This window comes from Tauraco erythrolophus, chromosome Z (assembly GCF_009769465.1).
Source record: "Tauraco erythrolophus isolate bTauEry1 chromosome Z, bTauEry1.pri, whole genome shotgun sequence".
NCBI classification, from domain to species: Eukaryota; Metazoa; Chordata; class Aves; order Musophagiformes; family Musophagidae; genus Tauraco; species Tauraco erythrolophus.
In genome coordinates this window covers 943,701-966,685 of record NC_141496.1, presented here as the reverse complement: position 1 = coordinate 966,685, position 22,985 = coordinate 943,701, and the positions used below count along the sequence as shown (strand labels likewise).

At 44.6% G+C, this 22,985-nt stretch overlaps 1 protein-coding gene across 6 annotated transcripts in view; it reads right to left on the bottom strand.

The window, feature by feature from the left end:
* TCF4 (transcription factor 4) overlaps positions 1–21,391 on the bottom strand; it is a 221,063-nt gene extending 199,672 nt beyond the window's left edge. For 4 of the 6 annotated variants that reach the window (XM_086629778.1, XM_086629780.1, XM_086629779.1 and 1 more), the window contains exons 1-2: positions 20,662–20,733; positions 18,868–18,940 (exon numbers count right to left, since the gene is read on the bottom strand). In XM_086629778.1, coding sequence (XP_086485904.1) covers positions 18,868–18,940; positions 20,662–20,733 — 145 coding nt within the window. Of the gene's footprint in view, positions 1–18,867; positions 18,941–20,661; positions 20,754–21,360 lie in introns of those variants that run through there. The other 2 variants (XM_086629777.1, XM_086629786.1) reach the window with 2 other exon arrangements.
* Positions 21,392–22,985: the final 1,594 nt, after the last annotated feature.

Here is a 22,985-nt window from a genome sequence, read left to right as displayed (position 1 = left end):
GGCCCCCTTTAAGTACTGGGAGGCTGCTATGAGATCACCCCGGAGCCTTCTCTTCTCCAGGCTGAACAGCCCCAACTCTCTCAGCCTGTCTCCATACCAGAGGTGCTCCAGCCCTCGGATCATCTCCTCTGGACCCACTCCAGCAGCTCCATATCGGCGTACACAAGTAGAATTTAGCGCATCGCTAACGGATGGGGTCCCTTCCTCTGGCAAAGTCATCGGGACTCTTCCATGAGTCCTTAGGATTTGGACCAGAGTTTAAGGAAAACTACTCCAGGTTACATTTTGACTCCTGCACAGTAGAAGAGCTGCTTGAGCCATAATCCATAGAGAATTCCAGAAATCCAAATGCCACTTAATATCTACGAGCACATTCAAAGCGGACGGAAGCCAAAACGCAAGCGCTTGCTTGCAGTCCTACTGCAAGCAGAAGGATTACACCAGTCTGCTAAACTGGGAGAGCACAGGAAAATTCAAGGAAAACAGCCAACAGCAGAGATGGAGCACATGCCCAAGAGGGGCACCACATCCTCTTGACTCACAAAAGACTCCGTACTATCAAGCCCAGCTATGCTGTGGGTCTGTATTTTGGGTTGGTATTTTTATTTCTGACCAGGAGATGAGATTTAACTCTTTCAGCCCTAAGAGAATCCTAGAACAGAACAAGGAACCAGATTCCATCTCTTGCAGATAAAGGTCTCTCAAAACCCCATGTATCTATGGATAAGGCGAGCAGGTTCACTTATTTCAGCAAGGAGATTTTTGAAAGCAACCAGCAAAAACCTGCTACACACACACAAGCTTACACAGCAAGAATTTCCACCAAGGCACCCCAGCTCACTTTCTACAGTCTAAAGCAAAGCAGAAATACCCCATTCCCAAATTCCAAGGGAAGATTTTCCAAGAGAAATAATAAAAAAAAAACCCACAAGGTACACCAGCCTCCAGGTATTTCTTTTCCAAGTGTCCAAGCAGAAATCTCCTGTTCAACAGGCCTTACCTTTGAGAAGAAGTAGCACTTCCACTGCCAAGACCTGCACTTGTCCAAGCCCAGGCAAACCACATGGAGCCTCATGGACACAACCAGCCATCCACACCTCCACTCCCAACTAGCTCCCCCAGCTCTCTGGGAGCTCAACTTAAATGATTCCAATTAGGCAGCCCACCCAACACCTGATGGGTGTCCACACCCATGATTGCTCTGGAGGCATCACGGAGAGGCTTCAGCTGCAGCAGTGGTGGGGTGGGATGGGACTTCCTTAGATTTATGGAGACAGCACCTGCTATAGTGGTGTGGCTCCACAGCACTCCATTCCCTCCTTGGGAAGAGTACAGACACAAGAGTCTGGTTGACTTTTCCTATCAAAAAGGCACGTTCCTGTAGAGACATGCCCCATGTTGCGGGGGGGCAACATGGAGAAGGGAAACATGCTATTTAAGTGCTGGAACAAGAACAAGTGAATATAAACTGGCCATATTTAAATTTTGTCAAAACATTACAATAAGACTTCTGGCCATCAGGACGGAGATGCTGGAACATTATTCCAAGACGATTTTTGGATCAAAAACCTACAAAATTTGCAGACAGAGCATGACAATCCAAGCAATTCCAGGCACCTGGACCTGCTAATCCAAAACCTCCCTTCCACTCCTAAATTCCTTTTCAAATAGTCGAACAAGTGGCAGCGAGATCCATCCCCACGTCTATAAACACCAAGGAAATACTTTGCAACACAAATCTTTCCTTAGGAAGTCCAACGGCTGCCAACGGAAGACGCAAACATGGGAATGATTAACCACTATTAAGCCGGCTATCTACGGAGAGAAACCGCTCAGGAAGGTGGGATTATTTTTTGTTGCAAAGTGTTGTCTGTAAGCTAAGAAAGTTTTCTAGTTTAAAATTTGCATTTCTTCCCAAAAAAAAAAACAACCAAAAAAGTCTTCTTACACGGCTAAAGCAGGACAACCTGCAGAGCTCCAGTGAAGGTCTCTGTCTTTGCCCACAGTCTAACAGACTTCAAGGTAAGAAGAGATCGCTGTGATGTTCCTGCCTGAAACCATCCATGAGCCTTCGCAGAGCCCTCCTCATCCTACCGGGCCGATCACAGAATCACGGAATGGTCAGGGTTGGAAGGGACCTCAAAGACCATCTAGTTCCAACTCCCCTGCCATGGGCAGGGACACCCTCCACTACACCAGGTTGCCCAAAGCCTCATTCAACCTGGCCTTGAATACTTTTCCAGGGATGGGGCAGCCACAACGTCTCTGGGCAACCTGTTCCAGTGCCTCATCACCCTCAGAGGGAAGAATTTCTTCCTCAGATCCCATCAAAATCTCCCCTCTTTCAGTTTAAAGCCATTAACCCCCCCTGTCCTATCACCACATACCCTTGTAAAAAGTCCCTCTCCACGATCATCACCACTGACCTACAAGGAGCACAGTCCTGTTTGAGCCATTTCCTCCGGATTTTTCTGACTTCTTGAGTGCAATGGGAATATTTACTCCACTTGATGGGGAAAGTAACTCTGTTTGTAATATGACATTTGCTAACGACTACAGAGTAAATTTAGAGGCTTGATTTTTTTTTTCATGAATGTGTTTGAACAGTGAAAACAATGATACTTACAGTTATTTAAATGCTAGAAACTAGTGGAAGACTTTTATTTGCTAGGCAGCACGTAGCAAAGACGTGACACCCAGGTCTCCCCTGCAGAAACTTTGTGTATAGCTCAGCTCTTCCCAGAGGAAAATACCACCGAGGCTCACTCAAAAGGGAATTAACTAGTAAGCTGCTTAGGTGCAAGCTCCGAGCCCAAAATTCATCTTGAGACAATTGGATCCAACTCTGTTCAGCAGAAGACAGTTAAACCCAAAGCTGGAGAACTCAACACCACTGAAAACGAGCTTGGACGGCCAGTGGAACTCAAGGAAGTGTCTGAACGGATGTTTACGTGGAGCAGGTCCTCTACAAGAGCTGAATTTTTGGAAGATCAAGTTGACGTTGGGGCCCTCCGGCAAACACCGGAATCGGAGAGCGAAAACCAAACCAGTATTGTTATGCCTTAGCAAAGCTTATTCATTTCCCAAATTACAACCCCTGAAACCAATGCCAACAATTAGGAATCAGAGATTGTCCTTTGGTTGTCATCTTAAAAGCTCCAAGAGGACTGTATCGACAGACCCGAAAGAAGATAATTGTTGGTTAGACTTCTGTTTGTGACCAGCAGAAATGTTACCTTAATTTGGCCTTAATGACCTATAATCTCTTTTAGCATATGGCTTTTAGAATGGTTATTATTCAGCTTGATCTATGGCTATAATGGAGCAGAACAGAACTGTGGGTATAATTAAAATAAGTTCCTGTAAAAGTGGAATATGTAGTACATTGCTAATGTGTAAATGACTAAATAACTTAATTAGGTGAAATGAAGTGCACTTATAACCACAGATGCTTAAGCCGAATCATGATAATGTTGTGTGTGTGAATATATTTTTTTTTAAATATGTTTATAACCCAAACAGTAGGACAAGGAAATACGACGTGTACGCTAGTTCTGAGCGTGGCAGGGAGTTTTTTCAAAGGAAGTTTTCGTTACGAATTAACGTGAAGCTGGTAGAGAAAATTCATTTTTAAATCACTTCGAAAGGCTGAAAGGAAACAACTTCTCAACAGGCTGTTCCAATCCCTGCAAACATCTTCTCCCAGCAAAATTGTTCTTCTGGGCAAGCCTAAAAGAAGAAATAAATAAACAGAGCTCTCCTTTTCCAAGCTCACCTATTCACATCATGCCTTTCCATGCCTGCACCTCTCTCCTTCATTAGCATGAGTATATAGGGCAAAGAAACGTATAAATCTGCAGAATACAGGCAGACAAAGAGCCCAAACCTTCTCAGAGGGGGAGTCAGCAGGAAAATTCCCAACATCCGAAAGCCCAGGTTCAACTCAGAGGGAGGAAAAGCGCATAAAGTGCACTCGATGATTCAAAACATGGGACTGATCTTGACAGTCTTCCATCTGAGACTGTCAAATGGGATGGGAGAAGCTCTAAAAAAATCACTTGGAGCACTTGTCTTCATCGATTCATCCATATTCATTCTTCCTCTATCCCTGCCTCCTTACTGTAGGTGAATGTAACATCACCATGAGCATGATGAGGAGATGAATAAGACAAATTATGGAATGTGTGCTTGAAGGAGGCTTCAGCCCAATAAGCAACCAGGAAATGTGTAATTTTATTTTACAATGAAAGATCAAAAGGAAGGGTGCGAGGCGGGACCTTCACAAGTACCTACGGAGCTGGAGGATGTCTTCTTCCCAGAAAGCAACGCCTCTCCTCGCCGCCCTCACTAAAATAAAGATATTTTAGACTTCATCCTATTAGTTTCCCAGCAGAACACGAGATCCTCAGAGAGCATAAAATGGCACAGCTCAGTGGGTGTTTGTAGAGTCATGCCAATTTATTCCAGTTGTGGATCTGAGTTGTGTTGCAGCCTTCCAGTACTTCAAGGGGGCCTACAGGAAAGCTGGAGAGGGACTTTTTCCAAGGGCATGTAGTGATAGGACAAGGGGCAATGGATTTAAACTGGAAGAGGGGAGATTTTGATGGGATCTGAGGAAGAAATTCTTCCCTCTGAGGGTGGTGAGGCACTGGAACAGGTTGCCCAGAGAAGTTGTGGCTGCCCCATCCCTGGAAGGGTTCAAGGCCACGTTGGATGAGTCTTTGGGCAACCTGGTGTGGTGGAGGGTGTCCCTGCCCATGGCAGGGGGGTTGGAACTGGATGGTCTTTGAGGTCCCTTCCAACCCAAACCATTCTATGATTCTATGATCTGACAGGTGATATAAATCCCCCACCACCTCCTTCCGTGTGTTATCTGTTATTTGTTATCACTCTAAGGAAAATCAAGGATACTGAGTTGTAGTGCCCAGATAACACTTTTCCATCGGTTCACTTTCTCATATTTATTAATTAGCTGCCTCTAATGAGAAAGAGAAGTGCGATATTTGCAGTTATTTCCGAGCGAGCCAGACACAAGAAGTGTGAATACCCACCAGAAAAACTGTTGGAGCACAGCTCATAAATCCCAGTATCAGACAGTAAGCAGCCAGAATTTTTGATGATTCCCTGTAAGGAACTTTTCCAGTTTCACCGATCGGTAAATGAGATGTTCCTCCTTGAAGTCCTCGCAGGCAACTGATTAAATTAGAAGAGATCAAAACCCTTTTCGAGTCGAAAATAATTTGAAAACGCTACAACGAATGCAGGAGAGCAAAATAGCTCGTCCGTAAGCAAAGCCATTTTCAGGCAAAATTTGGACTGAGTCAAAAGTCTCAGAATAACTAGTTGGAATCTGTTGCTATTAGTCACCGAGTTGGAATAAAATCAAAAGATGCTAATAATGGCGACGTGCATTCATAGACACTCTGCCACTCGGAAGGAGGCATTTTCTAGGACGCGCTGTGAAGAACGAGATGAAATGGCACCGCGGCGAAAATTCCCTCTCTTAAGGTACAAAGGAGAATTGTACCTCGCAGGAAGGGGAGAGGAGGTGTTTCCCTCTCCCGGGAAGTGTCACCCTCAAAAGACTCTCCGTTTCACATCTCCTCCTTGGAAGGCAACTGAAATCAATTAACTCTGCAACTGGAACCAATTAACCCTCTAAAAAGCCCACCACCAAACACAGTGGCAGTCTTTAATAAATGTAATAAATACAGAAATAATAACAGAAAACGCCGCCGTGAGAGAGCAGTTTTCCAGTCTACACGATGCGGGCTCTTGCTTCTTCAGAGACGTTAAGAATGATGGATTTAGGGTTCTAAAAAAATAAAAATAAAAAATTCAAGTAGACCCAGGGGACCTTTATGACGGGATTCATCTCATTCAACTTGAGCCATCTAAAAAGCAGCCACCTCGTCACCAAGCTGCGTGAAGAGACGGGTACCTTGGAAGAGGAATCTTAAAATCCATATCTTACAAAGGGATAAGTCTCCCTGCCTCTTTCCAGTAGACCCTTCTCTCTTCCCACTGACATCGGAGGCACCACGATGATTACAATCGATTAAGATGCCAGCCTTTGACGAAAGGCACAGTGGGCGAGATGGGTGCCAGCTGGGAACGCGCGAGCAAGCGGGCAGCCCCGTCCTCCCCTCGCTCAGTGCAAACCAGAGACCAGGAAGAGTGCTGTTTCTCAAACATATAGATATTTTTAACATTATGGCTGTTCTTTTTTAAATTCACTTCTGGTTTTATGCAGCATCGTTGTTTTTCAAATTGCCTCCCGATAAAACGCCACAGCCCAATTTGAAAATGTCCTACAGATTATCCATTCTTGCCCTTCATTTCCTGTTGAACTGGCTCTTTTGGGCAGCAGCGGACAAAGAAGAAGCTTAAGCAGAAAAATATGATTGCACAAATATTAATAAAACGACCCCAAAGAGTGCACGGTGCTTGTGATCCCTTCCGAGGCGGCGCAAGGGGCTGCATCCCACCCCTGCAAGGCCATCACTTTATTTTTCCCAGCAGTGGGGACAGGACTGGGCTGAATAAGAGGAAACAACTTGATATTAAAAAAGAATAAAGCTGCTTCTTTTATTATAATCCTGCACTTCCTCTTTAAGCTCTTTCTCTTCTGGATTAAGAAAATAACAACTCCCCATTAGGCGTGGCATTAGGCATTGCCCTGTTTACAAACACGGCACAGTTTTGCCCAATGGCACAGCCAGAGGATTTTTTTTTTTTTTTTTATGCTTAAGAACACGTTAAAAAAAAAAAAATCAGAGACATTTTTCAAAGTTTAAAACATCATCCTTTTAGTATAAGTCTCCTCATCTCCTTGTAGTCAGATACTGGAGTTCAACGGCTACATTAAACACTCGTGCTTCTGGAGTCCCACTGCCTGGAAATGCCAAAAAAAAAAGCAAATAATAATCAACTTCTCTGTTTTGTGGTGAAGTTTTGGCTTACAGCATTTCCAGTTCCCTCCTCCATCTCCTACATTTTAAACAGATAACCTCTTCTGTTCCCTAAGCAAGGAAATATTGGAATTAAAGGGGACGACTTTGAATCAAGGGTGAGTCACAGCCCTAGTCAGATCCAGATGGATCCATTCGGTCCAGCGGTGGTTTTTGTTTTTTCTTTCTGGACCCAGGAGAATCCTTAATTTTTGGAAGGTGTTTCGCCACATCACACTCACAGCACAATGGCAAAGCTCTCTACTCCGGATTTGCGCTGCCAAAAGCCTAAATCTTACCCCACAGTGTTGGGATAATGGAGGTTTAACGAACTGCGGTGTTTTTCCTGTCCTACGTCCGAGGAAAGAATAAAAATAAAAATAAAAGAATATAAGAATAAAAACAAGTCAGTAAAGGGGAAGAAATAGAGAAAGGGAGAGATAATAAACATCTAGACAAGCCAGGACCCATGTAAAGGTGAGAAGTGAGCGCGCTGCCGATCCAATCCGGCAGAAATAACGTGGATTCAATGGAATTCTCAAGAGAGGCTCAAAAAGAGGTAAAACGTGGGTCATTACACATACTATTTTTTTTTTTTAATTTGACAACTTTCTTGAGCTTCAGCTAAACTAGGTCTGTGGTTAAAAAAGAAAATAATAACTCACTGCCAATAATTTTACTGCTAAGGATTTACGGCGCAGCCAGGGAAGCGGCACTCCTCGGGAGAAGGGCCATCTCCCAAACAACTCCCACGACGGAAGCCGTCCCGAGCTCCGTGTTTACCTTCTGATAATTAGGAATTTTGCCACGTTAACTTCCTAATTGGATCTCAACACATTTGCAGGGTCTGCTGTACACTTCGGTCACAGGCAGGGAGATGTGAAGAAGCCGTCAGGATTTCCAAACCGCTTCTCCAAACCTTGACATCAGCACGAACCTGAAGCACCCTCACCGCTATGATGCCACCAGTGCCAATGAACCACCTCAGTTTGAACAGAGAAATGAAATTGGAAAAACCAAAACCGAGTATAAATGAGAAAAATCACGAGTGGGAAAAGACAATGTCCATTAGTTAATAAGCTAGTTCATAAATTCAGTGCTCTAATTCGCGGTGTTTACAAAATATCTAATTTTAGGAACATGAATTTGCCTCTGTTTATACAACGCGACACAGTATTTCCTAAGTAAGTAAATCTTTCCAAAGAGTATAAAATCAACAAAGTGATTAGACACAGAAAACAAAAGTTAGGCACCACTAACAACTCTGATTCTGCAGAATAAACCATTATCTAGTCTCTAATCAGGACTTAAAACATATTTTCTTCCCCCGAAGGACAAAATACTGTTAAATAAAGTTGGCTTAGGAGAGCCCGGATGAGCACAAAGAACGCAAGTGGTCCCAAAAAACATGAGTTTATGTCAAAGGAAAACCAACTGCTCTGGCAAAAGACAGCAACTAGTAGTTGGTACCAGTTAGTGACAGCACGGGAAGACCAATTTGTGAGGTTGGACCAGAAAAGCTGCTTCAGTGCCTGACAGGTTACATCAGCAATCACAGAACACGGGATTTATTTAAAAGCTCAGGAAAAAGTACTTTCCGAATTTTTTCTTCCAGTTCTCCTTCAACCCTCTGCCACAAACATTCAGGTACTACTGAAAAAGCATCCTAGAAAAAGAAAGGAATGTTTCAGAGTCAGATGAAGGCGCACCACGGAATTTGGCACTGTTTCTGGTGGAGAGGACGTTCACGACCTCGGGTTGACCACACGGCATTCGCATCGACGGAGCAGATTTCAGAAAGGCTACGGCAGAACGCTCGTCTACATCTCAGGTGGACGTGATTTAGAATCGTCTGGTTGGAAGATCATCAAGATCATCGAGTCCAACCATTCACCCTGCACTGTCAGGGTGAATAAACCATGTTCCTCAACACAAAATCCACAAGTTTTTCAACACCTCCAGGGATGGAGACTCCACCACCTCCCTGGACAGCCTGTTCCAACACTTCACAACCTTCTCTGGAAAGAAATGTTTCCTGATATCTATTTATGCTCTACAAAACGCTGTGTGAAGGAGGTTTTGCAGTACTGTTAAGTCTTAGGAGTCCAAACCATCTCCCCTGCGCGCAATCCAAGCGAACCAGTCAATCCTGAAGAAGCAGGAAGGGCCAAGAGTTGGGATCCCCCTGCACACACGGCGAGAAGCCGGGACTCGCCACGATGGTCTCATGGCTGCAAAACTTGAGGCCACTTGCTATCCTTTCAAGAGGTTTGGTGGGGAATCTGCTTTGTCATGAGCACATTAGTCTCATCCCTGCCCTTCCCTCAAAACATCGGCAGCGTTCCAACAGCCCTAACGGACAGTGGTCATCTAAGGCTGAGGAGCACTCGTTCCTGAAGGAACACACCTCCAGCAGCATGGTACTAAGTGTTCACTCTACATTTCGGGATCAGCTACTATGTGAAGTCCCCATAATTCATTATGCAGATCTATAAGGAGCTAAAAATAATTTCATAGCTATTTCTGCATTGTATCTGGCCACGGAAGCTTCACTGCTGTCACTTCTCCCTTTCACGAGAATCCCCTCAAAAATGAGGAACCCTATGCTGTATCCTGCAGAACCACCAGCAGAACTGGATCATGCTCACAGGTATTCCCAAATCACAGACTGGTTTGAGTTGGAAGGGACCTCAAAGATCATCCAGTTCCAAACCCCCCTGCCATGGGCAGGGACACCCTCCACTACACCAGGTTGCCCAATGCCTCATCCAACCTGGCCTGGAACACTTCCAGGGATGGGGCAGCCAAAGCTTCACTGGGCAACCTGTTCCAGTGTCTCCCCAGGCACTGGAACATGTTGCCCAGAGAAGTTGTAAAAGTTGAATCACGTTATCTCATGGAAGTTCACCCAAAAGGCCTCCTGGTACTGGAATTCCAGAGCCAGCCTATGCCACAGCCTCATCCCTGCATGTCTTTGTTTCTAGAAGAAACTCTCTTTTGTGTAGTCCCACCAGGCACCGACGTTCAAAGAGGAACCGCACCAGACCTTCGTACCGAGATGGGCACGAGAAGAGTCACGGGGAGGAACGCCGCACATCACGTTAGGCGTCGGGCAACTGGATTTGTTGTATTTGGCTGAGGGAGGACGTGCCAACCTCCGGCCCGGTTCAAACGCTCCGAGCCAAGTCACAAACTTATCGGGAAGGGTTTGTCATGGAAATGCTGACAGACCCTTAAGTCTAGTGGCGCTGGCAGGTGCTCCCACAACACAAGAACATAATTCAATCAAGCTTTTGGCTGACGTCACGAAGCACAAAACGACTCCAATGCTTTATGAACAGTACCAGAACCCCTGAGATTCAATTATGGTCTTGATATTCCATCAGGAGTCGTACTTAGCTGTTTTTAATAAAAAAAAAAAAACCTTTGTACCAGTTATTTATCAATCATATTTAAACATACAGTCAGAGGAAAAAGTGCATCGTGCCACGTTAACCTGACAATCCCAAATCTTCAGGAACAAGACAGGCTTTTATTCCAGAAAAACAGCACCAGGAGAGGGTTTAATTTTTATACACTACAGAACAAAAAAAAGAGCTGAATCCCTGTTTTCTTCGAGATTACACACATGCCTATGAATTAATTCAGTGATTTCAACTTTTTCCCAGTTCTGGCGCCCTAAAATGATCTTGGTGGAGGTAGTTTGCTGCATAGCACATGAAATAGGTTTTTGGTTTGTTGGTTTTTTGGTGGGGTTTGTTTTTTTTTTTCATTTAAATCAACTTTGCTGAAACCCACATGGACCCGAAAGGATGTGCTGTAACAATAAGAATCCAAAGGTGAAATTTCCTGGTTTTGCACTTTTACGAGGGAAGCACCGACCAAGGAAGAACCGAGGAGCGAGTGGCTACGGAACACGCAGCAACCGACAGCCCGCTGAGCCAGCGGAGCAGAAGGCACCAGATACATCATCAGAACCTCGGAATCCTTCCCACCAGGTGAAAAGAAAATCATTATATTCAAGGAATCACGTCTGAAGGGATCAGACAAATTCCTTACAAACAGGAGCACTCTGCAAACACAGCAGCGCGTGTGAAGCGTTGTTTCCAAAACAGATCAATACCCAGCGCAGCCAACAATAGATTGCAGCTACGTATTGGCACTACTACCAGTAGTAGTCTTGAAAGACGTGGTTAAACAGGGACTGCCACAATAGCTCTCGCACAAACGATGCTGTTACTGCACCTTCACACGAAATAATTCCTCACCGCTCCGAAATCCACCGAGATAAACCCATTTTTAAATGCACCTGGTTGTCTGAGACGCAGATAACCGCGCTAGTGTTTACCCTGGCAGAAAGAGTAAATATGCCAACCTCTCCCAACACTTTTCCTACTTCTGTGAGTTTGCTACGAAGAGAAACGACACAGCAGCCTTTGAAAATATTAGAAAAATTGTCTAGGAATCCGGTTGTTGCCACCCCTCTGCTGTGCCAAGAAGCACCAGGCAGAAAGCTCTCGCTGCAAACAGGCTAAAGAAGAAAATTTCGTTCCACGCCCACGGATTTGTGCCCGGGCACGGACCCCAAAGTCACAGGTTTGAAAAACCTTCGAACGGCACAAATGGGAAGAGGCAGATTTCGGCATTTGGGCCGGATCCCGTGAGGCGCACGACACCTTCCAGATGCCCAAAAAAAAAAAAAAAAAAAAAAAAGTGGAGGCCCCTCAACACCTCATTGCCTCGGGCTGACGGGCAGCATCAGCTGCATGAAGGCAGACGAGGAAATTTGGTGGTGACTTTTACTTAGTGGTTAATAGTACCGAATAAATAACCCCAAATTAAATTATTCAAGGGACTCGTTTTAACTGTTGGTATTCCTCCTGCCTTCCGAGGTGCAAGAGGAACCCTATGGACTGCCTACAGACGCTGGCAGATGGTCCATACTATTACATGTATATTAATTTTATATGCCTACATCTTCAGCAGGACATGGAAAACATTCCCAGGCTACGCCGGCTCTTCTCTCCGATGAGCTTACGTGAACCAGAAATTGGTGTGAGCAATGCCAGGGTGATGTGGCTGGGGGGGAAGCGGCTCGCCCGGCCTCGGACAGCCAGAACACGGCACGCTACGCCCCGGCAAACCGCTCCGTCCTTCGGCAGAGAACGGGCATCGCCAGCAAATGATTCACGGCGCTGATCCGAAACGCCTTGGGGCAAGCTCTGCTCTGCCAGCTCCGAGGAGCCCGAGGAGATGGAGGCACCTGACTTTCGTAAGGCTGCGTTTCATAAGCTTCGGAACAACGAGCTGCCTCTGATTCAGGACATCAAAAAAATTATTTCCACTTCTTGAAATGGGATTTCTATCCCTTTTCAGTTGTACTTTGATTACGTCCGCTGCCCTGGTACCATTTATCCGGGAAAATTTTGGTAAGAGATCTTTAAAGCGTTACAAACACATACCCTGTCCCTTATTAAACAATTGCAGATCTGTTATCTTGGCTTATGGGAACTGATCTAAATAACATCATGATATCAAACACTGGAAACCACAGGCCTGGGGCCACCGGGGCTCTACTCTTTTCCTGGGCCTTGCAAAGACACGAATTTCCAGATACAAAACGTAGTTTACCATGAGAAGTAAATGTTTGATCTGTAAAGCTTACAAAACGACTTTGTTTATCGCAGCAGATGAAAAACAAAAAAAGGCAAAAAAAAAAAAAAAAAAAAAGGAATCATTTTAAACTCAAACCAAAACTGTTTATGTGACAGCTTTTAGTGCTCCGTGATTCTGGGCATTTAAGAGAGATTCGAGCAATTAACAGCAGAAACTTTCATTACATAGTTCTATTATATGTGCTTCTGTGACTTAGTTGTTCAGCTGTTATTTAAGTGATTTCCTCACGACAATAGTACGGTACAGATATTTGCTGATCTCGTCAAAAAAAAAAAACCTCAAGCAACATTCCTGGGATCCCAAAGCGTGTGCTTAAATCCTTTTACTCACTAGGTAAGTAAAACATGAAAGCAATTTCAGGTTCAGTAATGGTTTAAATCATGGGGGGAGAGGGTGTGGAATAAAAATAATAAATTAAATCACACGTTCTTTCTGCAGAAGCCAAAAAAGAACTGTTAAGCGGGGAAAGATGAAAATTTATGTGACCTGGCGTGCACGAGATGCACAGGCTGACTATTATTTGTGCCTATTTAATGTTTCTTGGGAATTCAGTCAATGGGAGCTGCGTTTGCCCGTGACAAGAATCAATACGAATTTGGGAGTGGTACGAGCGCAAATCTAATGGGAAGAAGCCAAATTGTACCTCACACGCTCCCAAATGCCATTTTTTCCCCCCCGCATCCCTTACTGAACATGTTAGACAAGCTTTGTACTCCGACTTAATTCCAAGTGGGACCTAAGTTCACTGCTTTAACAGCCACACTTTGCTCACAGAGAGCTCGTCCCCACTGAACAATCTGAAATATTATTTCTGTTACGGCTAAATTTGGCCACGGCAGGCACAAACGTCTCCTCCAAGTGCCATCTGGGTGGATCTGGCCCCCGAGCGTCTCGGTCGCTCAGACAGCTAATGTGTATGTTTTTGAATTATTAAATATATTCAGGAGTCTTGCCGAGGTAGACATGCAACGATTGTGACAAAAAGTATTTGGAAAAAAAAAAAGGGACAGCACCCAACAGGCACAACTGGGCTGCTCCAGGTACAGCTCTCTCAGATCAGACACAACACAACCTTTTGTTTAGATCCTCCTCTAGTTACTAAGTCTAGTTTTCCTCCAACATCAGAAATCAAGAGGATTCACATGTTTGGGTTTGGGTTTTTTTTTTTTAATTATCAAGACAGGACCTCAGCTTCCAGATTTTAAACACACAGAAGTGATGGTAGGTGGCTATGTCTCTGGAACGTCCTCTGCAGGACACTCTCAGCTTGCCACCGCGAGCGAGATACAAACTCAGAGGTCACCTCTCTCCTTTGTAACTAAATAGTTAGCTCCTCCAAGTTTGCGCTGCGGTGTCTCAGGCCAACTCGAACACCATGGCGTGGGTCTTTTTCTGCCCCCACGGAACTCTCTTTTAACAGGACTCGGAGGGGAGGAGGATGGAAGGCAGCAGAAGTAAACATAGCTGGAAGGATGGGAGGCAACCAGCATTCTTCTTCCTCTTAATCATAATTACGCAACATTAGGGATGAAAAATATGGAAGCGGTCGCCTTCGTGTGTCTACGGAGCTCAAGCCACGAGTATTTTCCAACAGGCAGAGCAAGAGAGGAGTATCAGAGAGCAGAGGCACCGGCCAGCAGCGGCAGAGCCGGACCAGGCGAGGGGCCGGAGCGGCCGGGGCTCGGCGGAGCCGTGCCCTGCGCACCCGGAGACCTGGAATGCCGCCTGGCAAACGGAGGGACGTGGTGCAACACGCCAGCGAAGCCAACACCCAAATTCAACCAGAATTTTCTGTGTTTTCTGACATATGACAAGGTGGATACCCTTCAGAGCCACCTATGGAACTGCAACAGCCTTGTACCTACTAAACATCTTTGCCTTCCTTATTAAAAGTCCTTTTCTGATCCAGATGCTTAAAATTTCCCATGCATTTTTTTTTATTATTCTTTTGAATGGCTATTCTGCACTATAACCCCCAAAATAAACCACGTCCTTCCAAAATCCTCCCCAGGAAAGGGTGTATTCTTCCCTAGCACACACAGGCATTACTCCTACGGACACCAGCCAGACCTGTGCACCCAACCCGAGGTGTCCAAAACATTTTCAAGATAAAGACTGTATTTAATAATCAGTTTTTCTGATTCTCAATCAATAAATGCAAAATTGTTCACCTTTCCCAGAAGGCCACACTCCAAAAATGCACTGTATTTGAAAAATTAAAAAAAAACAACTACATTTGGTTATCATTTACTCACAGACACATCCAAAGTCAAAAAAAGGACTTGAAAACCAAGCTGAATTCACGATTTTCTGCTTAAAGATGTACTAATTTGTAATTGCTGTTATTCTAAAGCAGGAAAAGCCCTAATCCAACTAATGGCAAAATTAAAAGCAAGTCTTTAAACCCTTTAAACTCTTAGCTTTATTCAGGGATGTCTGTGCCAGCAAAGATTCCTGATTTTTTGGGGTGTGTGCAAGAGGAATGGCCAATCTCAAGAATTTGGTTATTTTACTGCTGCTCGCACCCACACAATATTCAAACATCTCCGCAGCGGGCAATCTAGAAGAGATGCTGGAAAACTTAGGGAAAATTAAATACTTAAAATAGGAGAAGCAGAAATTGGACATAATCAGGAAGATATGGGCTTTGATTAACACTTCAAAAACTGAAACGTGCCCAATGTGATAGACCTGGTAAATTCTTCACCACCACAATCGCTGAAAAACTGCTTCAAAATCCAGTTTTTCGGTAAATTCCAGTAAATTCCCAAAAGCAAGCACCAGGGATCATCATCTTCCCCTTATTTTACGATGGCTTACACTTAGATTATGCTTTCACCACAGAAGCTAAGGTAAACTATTAAGAAAATTTTACAAGATCTGAGAAAATTAATTTTATTTTGGCAACCACCCTAAAAAAGGGGGGAAAAAAAAGGCAGGAAAAAAAAAAAAAAGGGAAAAAAACCCAACCCTGCTTCATTCTAATGGATGTGTATTGTTCAATTTAAGTAACAGGTATTAAATCACCTTACAAATACAATATAAATTCGAGGTAACTCCAGGGGAGTTTTCATAAAAATTATTTCGGTCTTCACCAGTTCTCCCAGTTAAGGTCAGAGTCTCTAAAGCAGCATGGCTGAATTGTTTTAGTGCTCTCTGCTGAACACCTGCAAACATCAAACAAAAACTCCTGGTCCTTTCCTGGGTTGACAAAAGCCTTTCATGTGAAAAATGCTCCATGGGAATGTCACGGCTGGGGCTCAGGTTACATTCCTTTCTCCCTCGCAGCCCTCCCCAGTTCTCGACATGGGAAGAAGCCATGTTTGTGAAATTAAAGATGAAAAGGAAACGTGCCTTTACTTTCTTTTCCTTCACACGTTACGAATCACAACAGAGCATCCTATATTAGATAAGTAAAAAGCTATTAAGATGACTTTCAGCATGAAATTTTACCACACTTCCAAAAGTACAGTTAGTTTCACTTCACTGCTTGGGATCACTTTCCTTTGGAGTCTTTTTTTTGTCTTTTTTTTTTGTCCTTTTTTTTTTGTCTTTGTCTTTTTTATTTTGCCTTTTTTTATTTGGCTTTTTTTTTATTTTGCCTTTTTTTATTTCCTCCTCCCTCCTATAAGAGGAGTCTCAGGTTAATGCAGAGGAATGACATCTGTGGTTCCTCATCTCAGTAAACAGAATTTTGAAAAGAGGACCACTAAGAGAAGGTCAGCTCAAACTTCACAAGGGCATCTGTCCAGGAGGAAGAACAGGCTGCACTTGGATGGCTAAAATTCCATGTTATCACTACACATCATGAAAATAATCAACTGTGTTCCGACGTTATTACTGGAGCTATCTTTAATCCTTCCATATAGTTACAGAAAACATCTCTTGGAGCAGTTGTCCGGGCGCTACCATAGCAAACCTGAATTCCTCAAGGCTTGTTACACCCCAAATATTCCTGAGAAGCAAGACTCTGGCACACAGCTTGCTGGCCAGCAAGTGGCAAACAATAGCCACGCTTCTCCTTCCCGCAACCGTGTCTTCAGGCCACGCATCCACTCTCCCTCTCACCGAGCATCAGCGAGGGGCAATTCACCCATACTTCCATCCTGACAACTTTTTTGGGGGGCAAATGGCAGATAGCTCGCTACAAAACTCTCTAAGAACCAAGCAACGGATATTTCTGTTGTAAATTCACAATATTTTCCCTTCAAAGAGCGTGCCCCGTGCTGCATGCCATTGTGCAAACAATCCACCAACGTCCAGTATCCGTTCCTGTCTCAGGCACGGAGGGTACTTCCCCCTCCACCATCAGACTGGTGTACTGGAGCGTTTACACGCTGGTACACCGCGGGGGAGCACGCAGGTGCCATTTCAAACGGTCCAGATCTTAATATCACTCACTCACTTCAGCTCATTAAATTATTTGTGTGTCTACAACGATGCGGCCGAGGACTTTGGTGCTTTCAGAGGGAGAGACAATAAAAAAAAAAACAATACGACCCCTGGATTTCACTCCCTGCTCAGGTTTGCTGTCCTGGGGTATTTCTGATCAAAATTACTTCCCAGATGAGGTTTACAATGCAATTATTAAATATAACTAGCCAATTTCTGTTAGAGCGAGTGTTAGTTGCTGCATTGACTGGTATACAAGCATGACAAATTGATTTGTCTGGCACAAACACTCTTCGCTTCTCTCCAGTGAAAACAAATATAGTGAATATTATCTATTCGGTTAAATCAGTTATTAAAATTATGTCACTCCGAAAACGACAAAAAAATAGGATTAAAATCTTTTAGCTTGTGAGATACAGGGCAAATTATCTTTGGGAAGTTGTTCAAAGCTAATAGTAAAATTCTCCAAGACACCATCTACGAAATCCAACCAAATTTGTGAAGATAAAACAAAAACATGTTATTCTTTTCAAAGGCTGAACAGAACAAAATTCACAAAACGAGCGCTTAACAATTGCAGGTGGCATTTGACCTCCTATCCTAAAACCGTACGGCGCAGACTACCTTCCATTTAGGAAGCCCTTTGGAAATAAAAAGTTAATGGACGTACTGGTGCATTTAATAAAAAAAGGCTGTAGTTGCTACACAGCAGAGGTTCCTTTAATTGAGCACCAACTGCAAATACCAGGCATGAAACTATCCGCAGTGACGTGTTTCTAGCTCGATATCCAGCGGCAGTTTGCAGCGAAGCCTTGTCCAAACTCACCATCTGATTTCGAGCAGTACTCCGCGGGTAACGGTACTACGTCCGGCGTGTCGGGACGTGGAACTGCCCGGGCTTTCCAAACCCTGCGACTCTCCACCCGGAGACGTGTCTGCGTCCTGTCCAAAGCACCGCATCGGCGAGGCAGGGAACCCTCTTAAACCAACTTAATACAAGAGGAAGGAAATTCCAAACGCCTAAGTGTCTTTACTAGTCCTACTTCTAATTTGTCAGGAGTATAAAAGCCTCTACGTAAAACTTGAGTTGCCAGACAATTATTGCACACATATGTTCCACCGCAAAGAGCTCCGATATTTCTTTTGTCATCAAACAGGACGCCTGGTTTTATGGAATGCACAAGTCGCCCTTATAGTACTACTACAGCCAAATAAACAACCACCCAAACAACCAAATCCTCCAGTTACATTTCAGGGACTCGGAATATTTAGAAAGATCATGCTCTAATTTCCACCAGGAACAGCAACTAGCCTGAAGATTTTAATTCACCGAAAAACATTCCAGCAGCAACCAGGGATCTCTGATACTAAAGAGTTCTTTTCCCGGAAGAGGTTGGTGTTTATACTCGGGTACTTGCTTATTTATTTATTTAATTTCAGCAGCCTTCGATTCTTATTTGCAAAAATTAATTGTCATGCAAGGTGTTGGGATTATCAGAAAAAGAGAGCATGTGAAATCGGAAATAAAAACCCCCCAATGCTCAGTTTAAAAAAGAAAAGGAAAAAGATTGAAACTAGCTCACCTTGAACAATTCTATAGAGAAGTTTAGGGGGTTTTAAAGAAAAATCATAAATGTATGGAAATACTGTGAAAACATCCCAGTCTTGTGGAAACAACAATAATAATATTCATCATCATAATAATAACAGCCAGCACTTAGGAATAATTCCACTCAAATCTGAATGAATCTGCTCCCCAAAAGAGATTAACACAACCACAACAAAGGTAGTGCCTATGGATAAATAACTAACATTTAGGAACTACATAGGAAACCAAAATTTTACATACTTGAGCCAGTAAAATGTCCACTTGCCAAGGAAGTTGGTCCATTTTTCCCACTGCTCACAGGAGGTGAAAACATCTAAAAAAAAAAAAACAAAAAAACAAAGAGTCATTACTGCTGGAAAACAAGAGATTCCCGAGTCCACTGTTAGTCAAAAGTTCCTTCCCCGTTCGGAGTTTGGCTATCACGAACCATCATCATCCCCCCCAGAGCTGAAAATGAGGCAATATTTCTCACAGCCCCCCCCCAGCCCCTCGCCACCATCAGCCCGTTTTTATTAGGCTCATTAGCTCCCCGAACAATATTCGCTTCCCCGAGACTTTGAGCAATCCCAGTCCCCAGCAGCGTTCTCCAGGCTGGGAAGCGGGGCTCGCTCCCCTCTCCAACTCTCCCGCTGCCAAAAGCGGAAAAAAAAAAAGTTTAGTTGTTTGGTTTGGTTTTTTTTTTTTTTGTCGAAACCTTGGCCATAAATGTCGCCACGTCCATTTCCATCCCGCTTTAGGGTTTGCCTGTCACATGTGAACCCAAATCATAATAATGCAAAGTGCCACCTGCCCTAAATTCTCATTCCGTCTCTAACACGAGAGCAATTTGAAGGAAGGCTCTCCCCCTCTCCCTCCCTCTCTCCCGCTCCCTCTCTCTCTCCCCAGCATTTATTTCGACCCTAATTGGTTTCTCTCTTCTCCGACGTGTCTAGTGGATAATACGCACCTTCCCTGAGTCAGAGCCTGCAAAAAGCCAAGGAACAAATGGGAAAAAGTGCAACGAGCAAAGAGGGGGCTGCGAAGCTGCCTCGGGCTACGTTTCCTGGCCCAACTTCCCCAAGCCATTCCTCCAAGGAAAGGCTGGAGCAGCAGCAGCACCAGCCTCAGCTACTCGGGGTAGGGGAAGGAGGAGCAGGTTTTGGCTTTAGGAACGTCCCCGCATCTCCCAGCAAACTGCTTCTCCCCTTAAATAAAGAAAGAACTGCCTGGCTGGATATTCCTGACATATTGGGGGGGAAGGGAGGGGATGGGGAGAGGAAGGAAGGGGCTGGGAGGGGGAGGGAGAGCCTGACAAAACTAGACAAGTGCACAACGTCCGGATTAACGTTTGGCCTCCAAACCAGCCCGGCCAGGAGCAGCCCAAAGAGACAAAAAGTATTTATTTTTTTTTTCCCCCCCTCCTTTTTTTTTTTTTTTTTTTAAAAAAAAAAGCACTATCTCACCGCGGGGGGGTTTGGAAAAGATTGGAGCAGTTTTAATGACAGCAGAAGCCATAGGAGATTTCAGTGAAAACTTTAAACTGAGACAGTCATGGATTTCTTTGCACTTTCCACGTGCCAAAAAAATGAAACAAGGGAAGAACTGAAAATAGAATATCAGCAACTCATTAGCAATTAATTAGTTCATGTGTCAACAACGCTATAAAACGTAAAGCACAATAAAAGTGCTAGATATTAAGTAATGATGAGAAATGTTCGCTTTTAGGGGCGTCTCTTTTTTGTATGAATTATTTCAGCCATCCAAGACATGAAAATAAGCTGTGAACACGACTGCATCTCCCATCACATACAATAAGAAACAATAAAAAGCCTCTAATTTTTGGTTTGCTTTTTTTTTTTTTTAAGCAAAAAGATCTTTACCACGGTTCTAGCTGCTGATTAAAAATTGCCCAATGTACTTAGATCACAGTTTTGGTTTTGTTGGTCTGGGTTTTGTTTTTTGGTTGGGTTTTTTTTTTTTTTTTAGTTTAACAGATCAGCTAGAAGATAATTTTTTTTTTTACAGCTGTTGTTAATTTCCACCGTTGTTTCTTACCGCACTGAAATCCAGTAAATCACTCAGTTCTTTGTCCGTCCCTAAGGCAGCCATTCGCTGTTGGTGATGCATTTTAGCAAAATCACACAAACCTGGAAACATGGAAATAACCGCAATCAGAAACCCAGTCCCGAGCCTTGCAGGAAACACAATCCGATTTTTCAGGGGGGGGTGGGAGTCGGGGGGGGGGGGGCGGTGGGTAGTTGAGAAGAAGGGAGGGGAAAAAAAAAAAAGATGGAGGGGCAGCAAAACCAACACCAACAAACCCCCCCCAAAAAAGCCAAAAAAAAAAAGCGATATTGTATTTCCAAAGAGGCGATGGAAACCCGGTAAGATCCACTCTAAACCCAAATCCGGAGGAGAAAAAAAAAGCAAAAGCCTCGCTCCCGGAGCATCATTTATGCAACAGGAGGTTCAGCGAGGAATGAATGAGGATCCCAGAGAAGAAACTCCAGCCATCCGCTCCCAACTTTTTCCCCTTCTCCTTCTTCCACGCCAAGCAGCGTTTGGAGGCAGAAACGGCAAACAGCAATGAAAAAAAAAAAAAAAAAAAAAATTAAAAAAATAAAAAAGATGCAAAGTCGGAGGCGCCGGTGCGGAGGGACGCGGGGCCGGGAGGGAAGCGCAGAGGAGCCTTTTTGCTAATTAGCCCCAATTTCTTAATTTGCGGGGGGGTGGTGGGGGGGTCATAACAACAACCCGGGAGCGGCTGGGGCCTGTGCGGAGTCATCGGTTCCCTCCGAGCGCCCGGGGGGAGGGGAATGGAGGGAAGGGAAGGGGAAAAAGGAAGGGGCGCGGAGCGCTGCGCGGGGCCCGCCGCCGCCGCCGTACCCGCCGCTCCCGGAGCTGCAGCTCCCGCCTCCCGCCCGCGCCGCACTTTTCCCGGGATTCTCCTTCACATTTCCCCACCTCACGCACACAGCCATGGCAAAGCGAGTTTATACGAGGCCGCACGTACACGTGATGCGGGGACTTTGCCAAGAGGAACAATATTTTTTTTTTTCCCCCCCCCTTGTATTTTTTTTTTTTTTTGAATTCTGCTTTGTTTTGTTTGTGATCTCCGCCCCCCCCCCGCCGCCCCGTGCCTCCAGCTCAATTTCAAAGCCGCGGGTTTCTTGGGTTTTTTTTGTTTTGGTTTTTTTTTTGCCATTTACACTGCTGCAAACTTTGCAAAATCAGCCCTTGGATTCGCTTTACGCTCAAGTTTTTGGGGAAGATGCCAGCGGCCCCCCCCCCCCCCCCCCGCAGCATGTTACACTTTTTATTTTCCATTTTGCTCTCGCAGGCCCGCCACGCTCCCAAAAAACTAGTTCGACTTCATTTTCCGGTAGGAAATCAAAGCCCCGAGTTCTCCCGCTCAGCGTTAGTGTACATCCCAACACGTGGAATTACACCGTGGATCTATAATGTATATTTATCCACACGAGCAATTATGTGTGCACACACGCGGGGTGCTTCCTATTGGCATTTACACATCGAATTAACTCGCACCTCTTTTTAAATAACGCATCGGGATCGACAATTCAGAAGAGAGAAAAAAAAAAAAGAATCAAAGCTAGAAAAAAAAAAATAAACAAAAAACACAGACAAGTTACTCTAACAGCAAATTGTAACTTTACCTTAAATGGCCACAAATATGTTCACAATATTCCAAGGGGGGGAAAAAATAAAAAAGAATAAAAAAATAAAAAGAGAGGAATCTTCTGCCAAAGTGCTTTATTATCTCACGCGTGTGTGACCCTCCAAAACCACGAAAAAGTATTGTAAGTGTCAGTCCTGCTCCGGGGTACTCCACAGCTTTACAGGCACCCTACACCTGGCTTTGTTGGGATTTGGGGTTCCCGACCCCCAAACGCCCACCACCAGCTCCCCCACCCCGCCAGCCAGCCAGCCAAAAAAAAAAAAAAAAAAAAAAAAGGCAAAAAAGAAAGGAAAAAAAGAAGGTCCGACAACTTTTCCCTCTATTGTTTTTACAAACACATGGTGACTGACAAACTGCGGGCGCCGTGGCGGTTCGGGGGGACTTTCCCCTCTGTCCTTCCTTAAAAAAAAAAAAAAAAAAAAAAAAAAGGGGGGGGGGGGAAAAAACAAAACAGAGCGAGCGCGGAGCCGCCCGTCCCAAACTTGTTCCAAGTTTACAGCGCTCTCCTCCTCCTCCTCCTCACCACCACCACGGCCTCCCCCGCGGAGACGCGGATAATAGCATCTTTCCCTGGAAGACACATCGCCAGCCGCTCACATCCGGGCAATGCCCGCCGCCTTATAAGCGCCGCCGCCGCCGCCGCTCGCAGACAATGACGACGGAGGGAGGGAGGCGGGCGGGA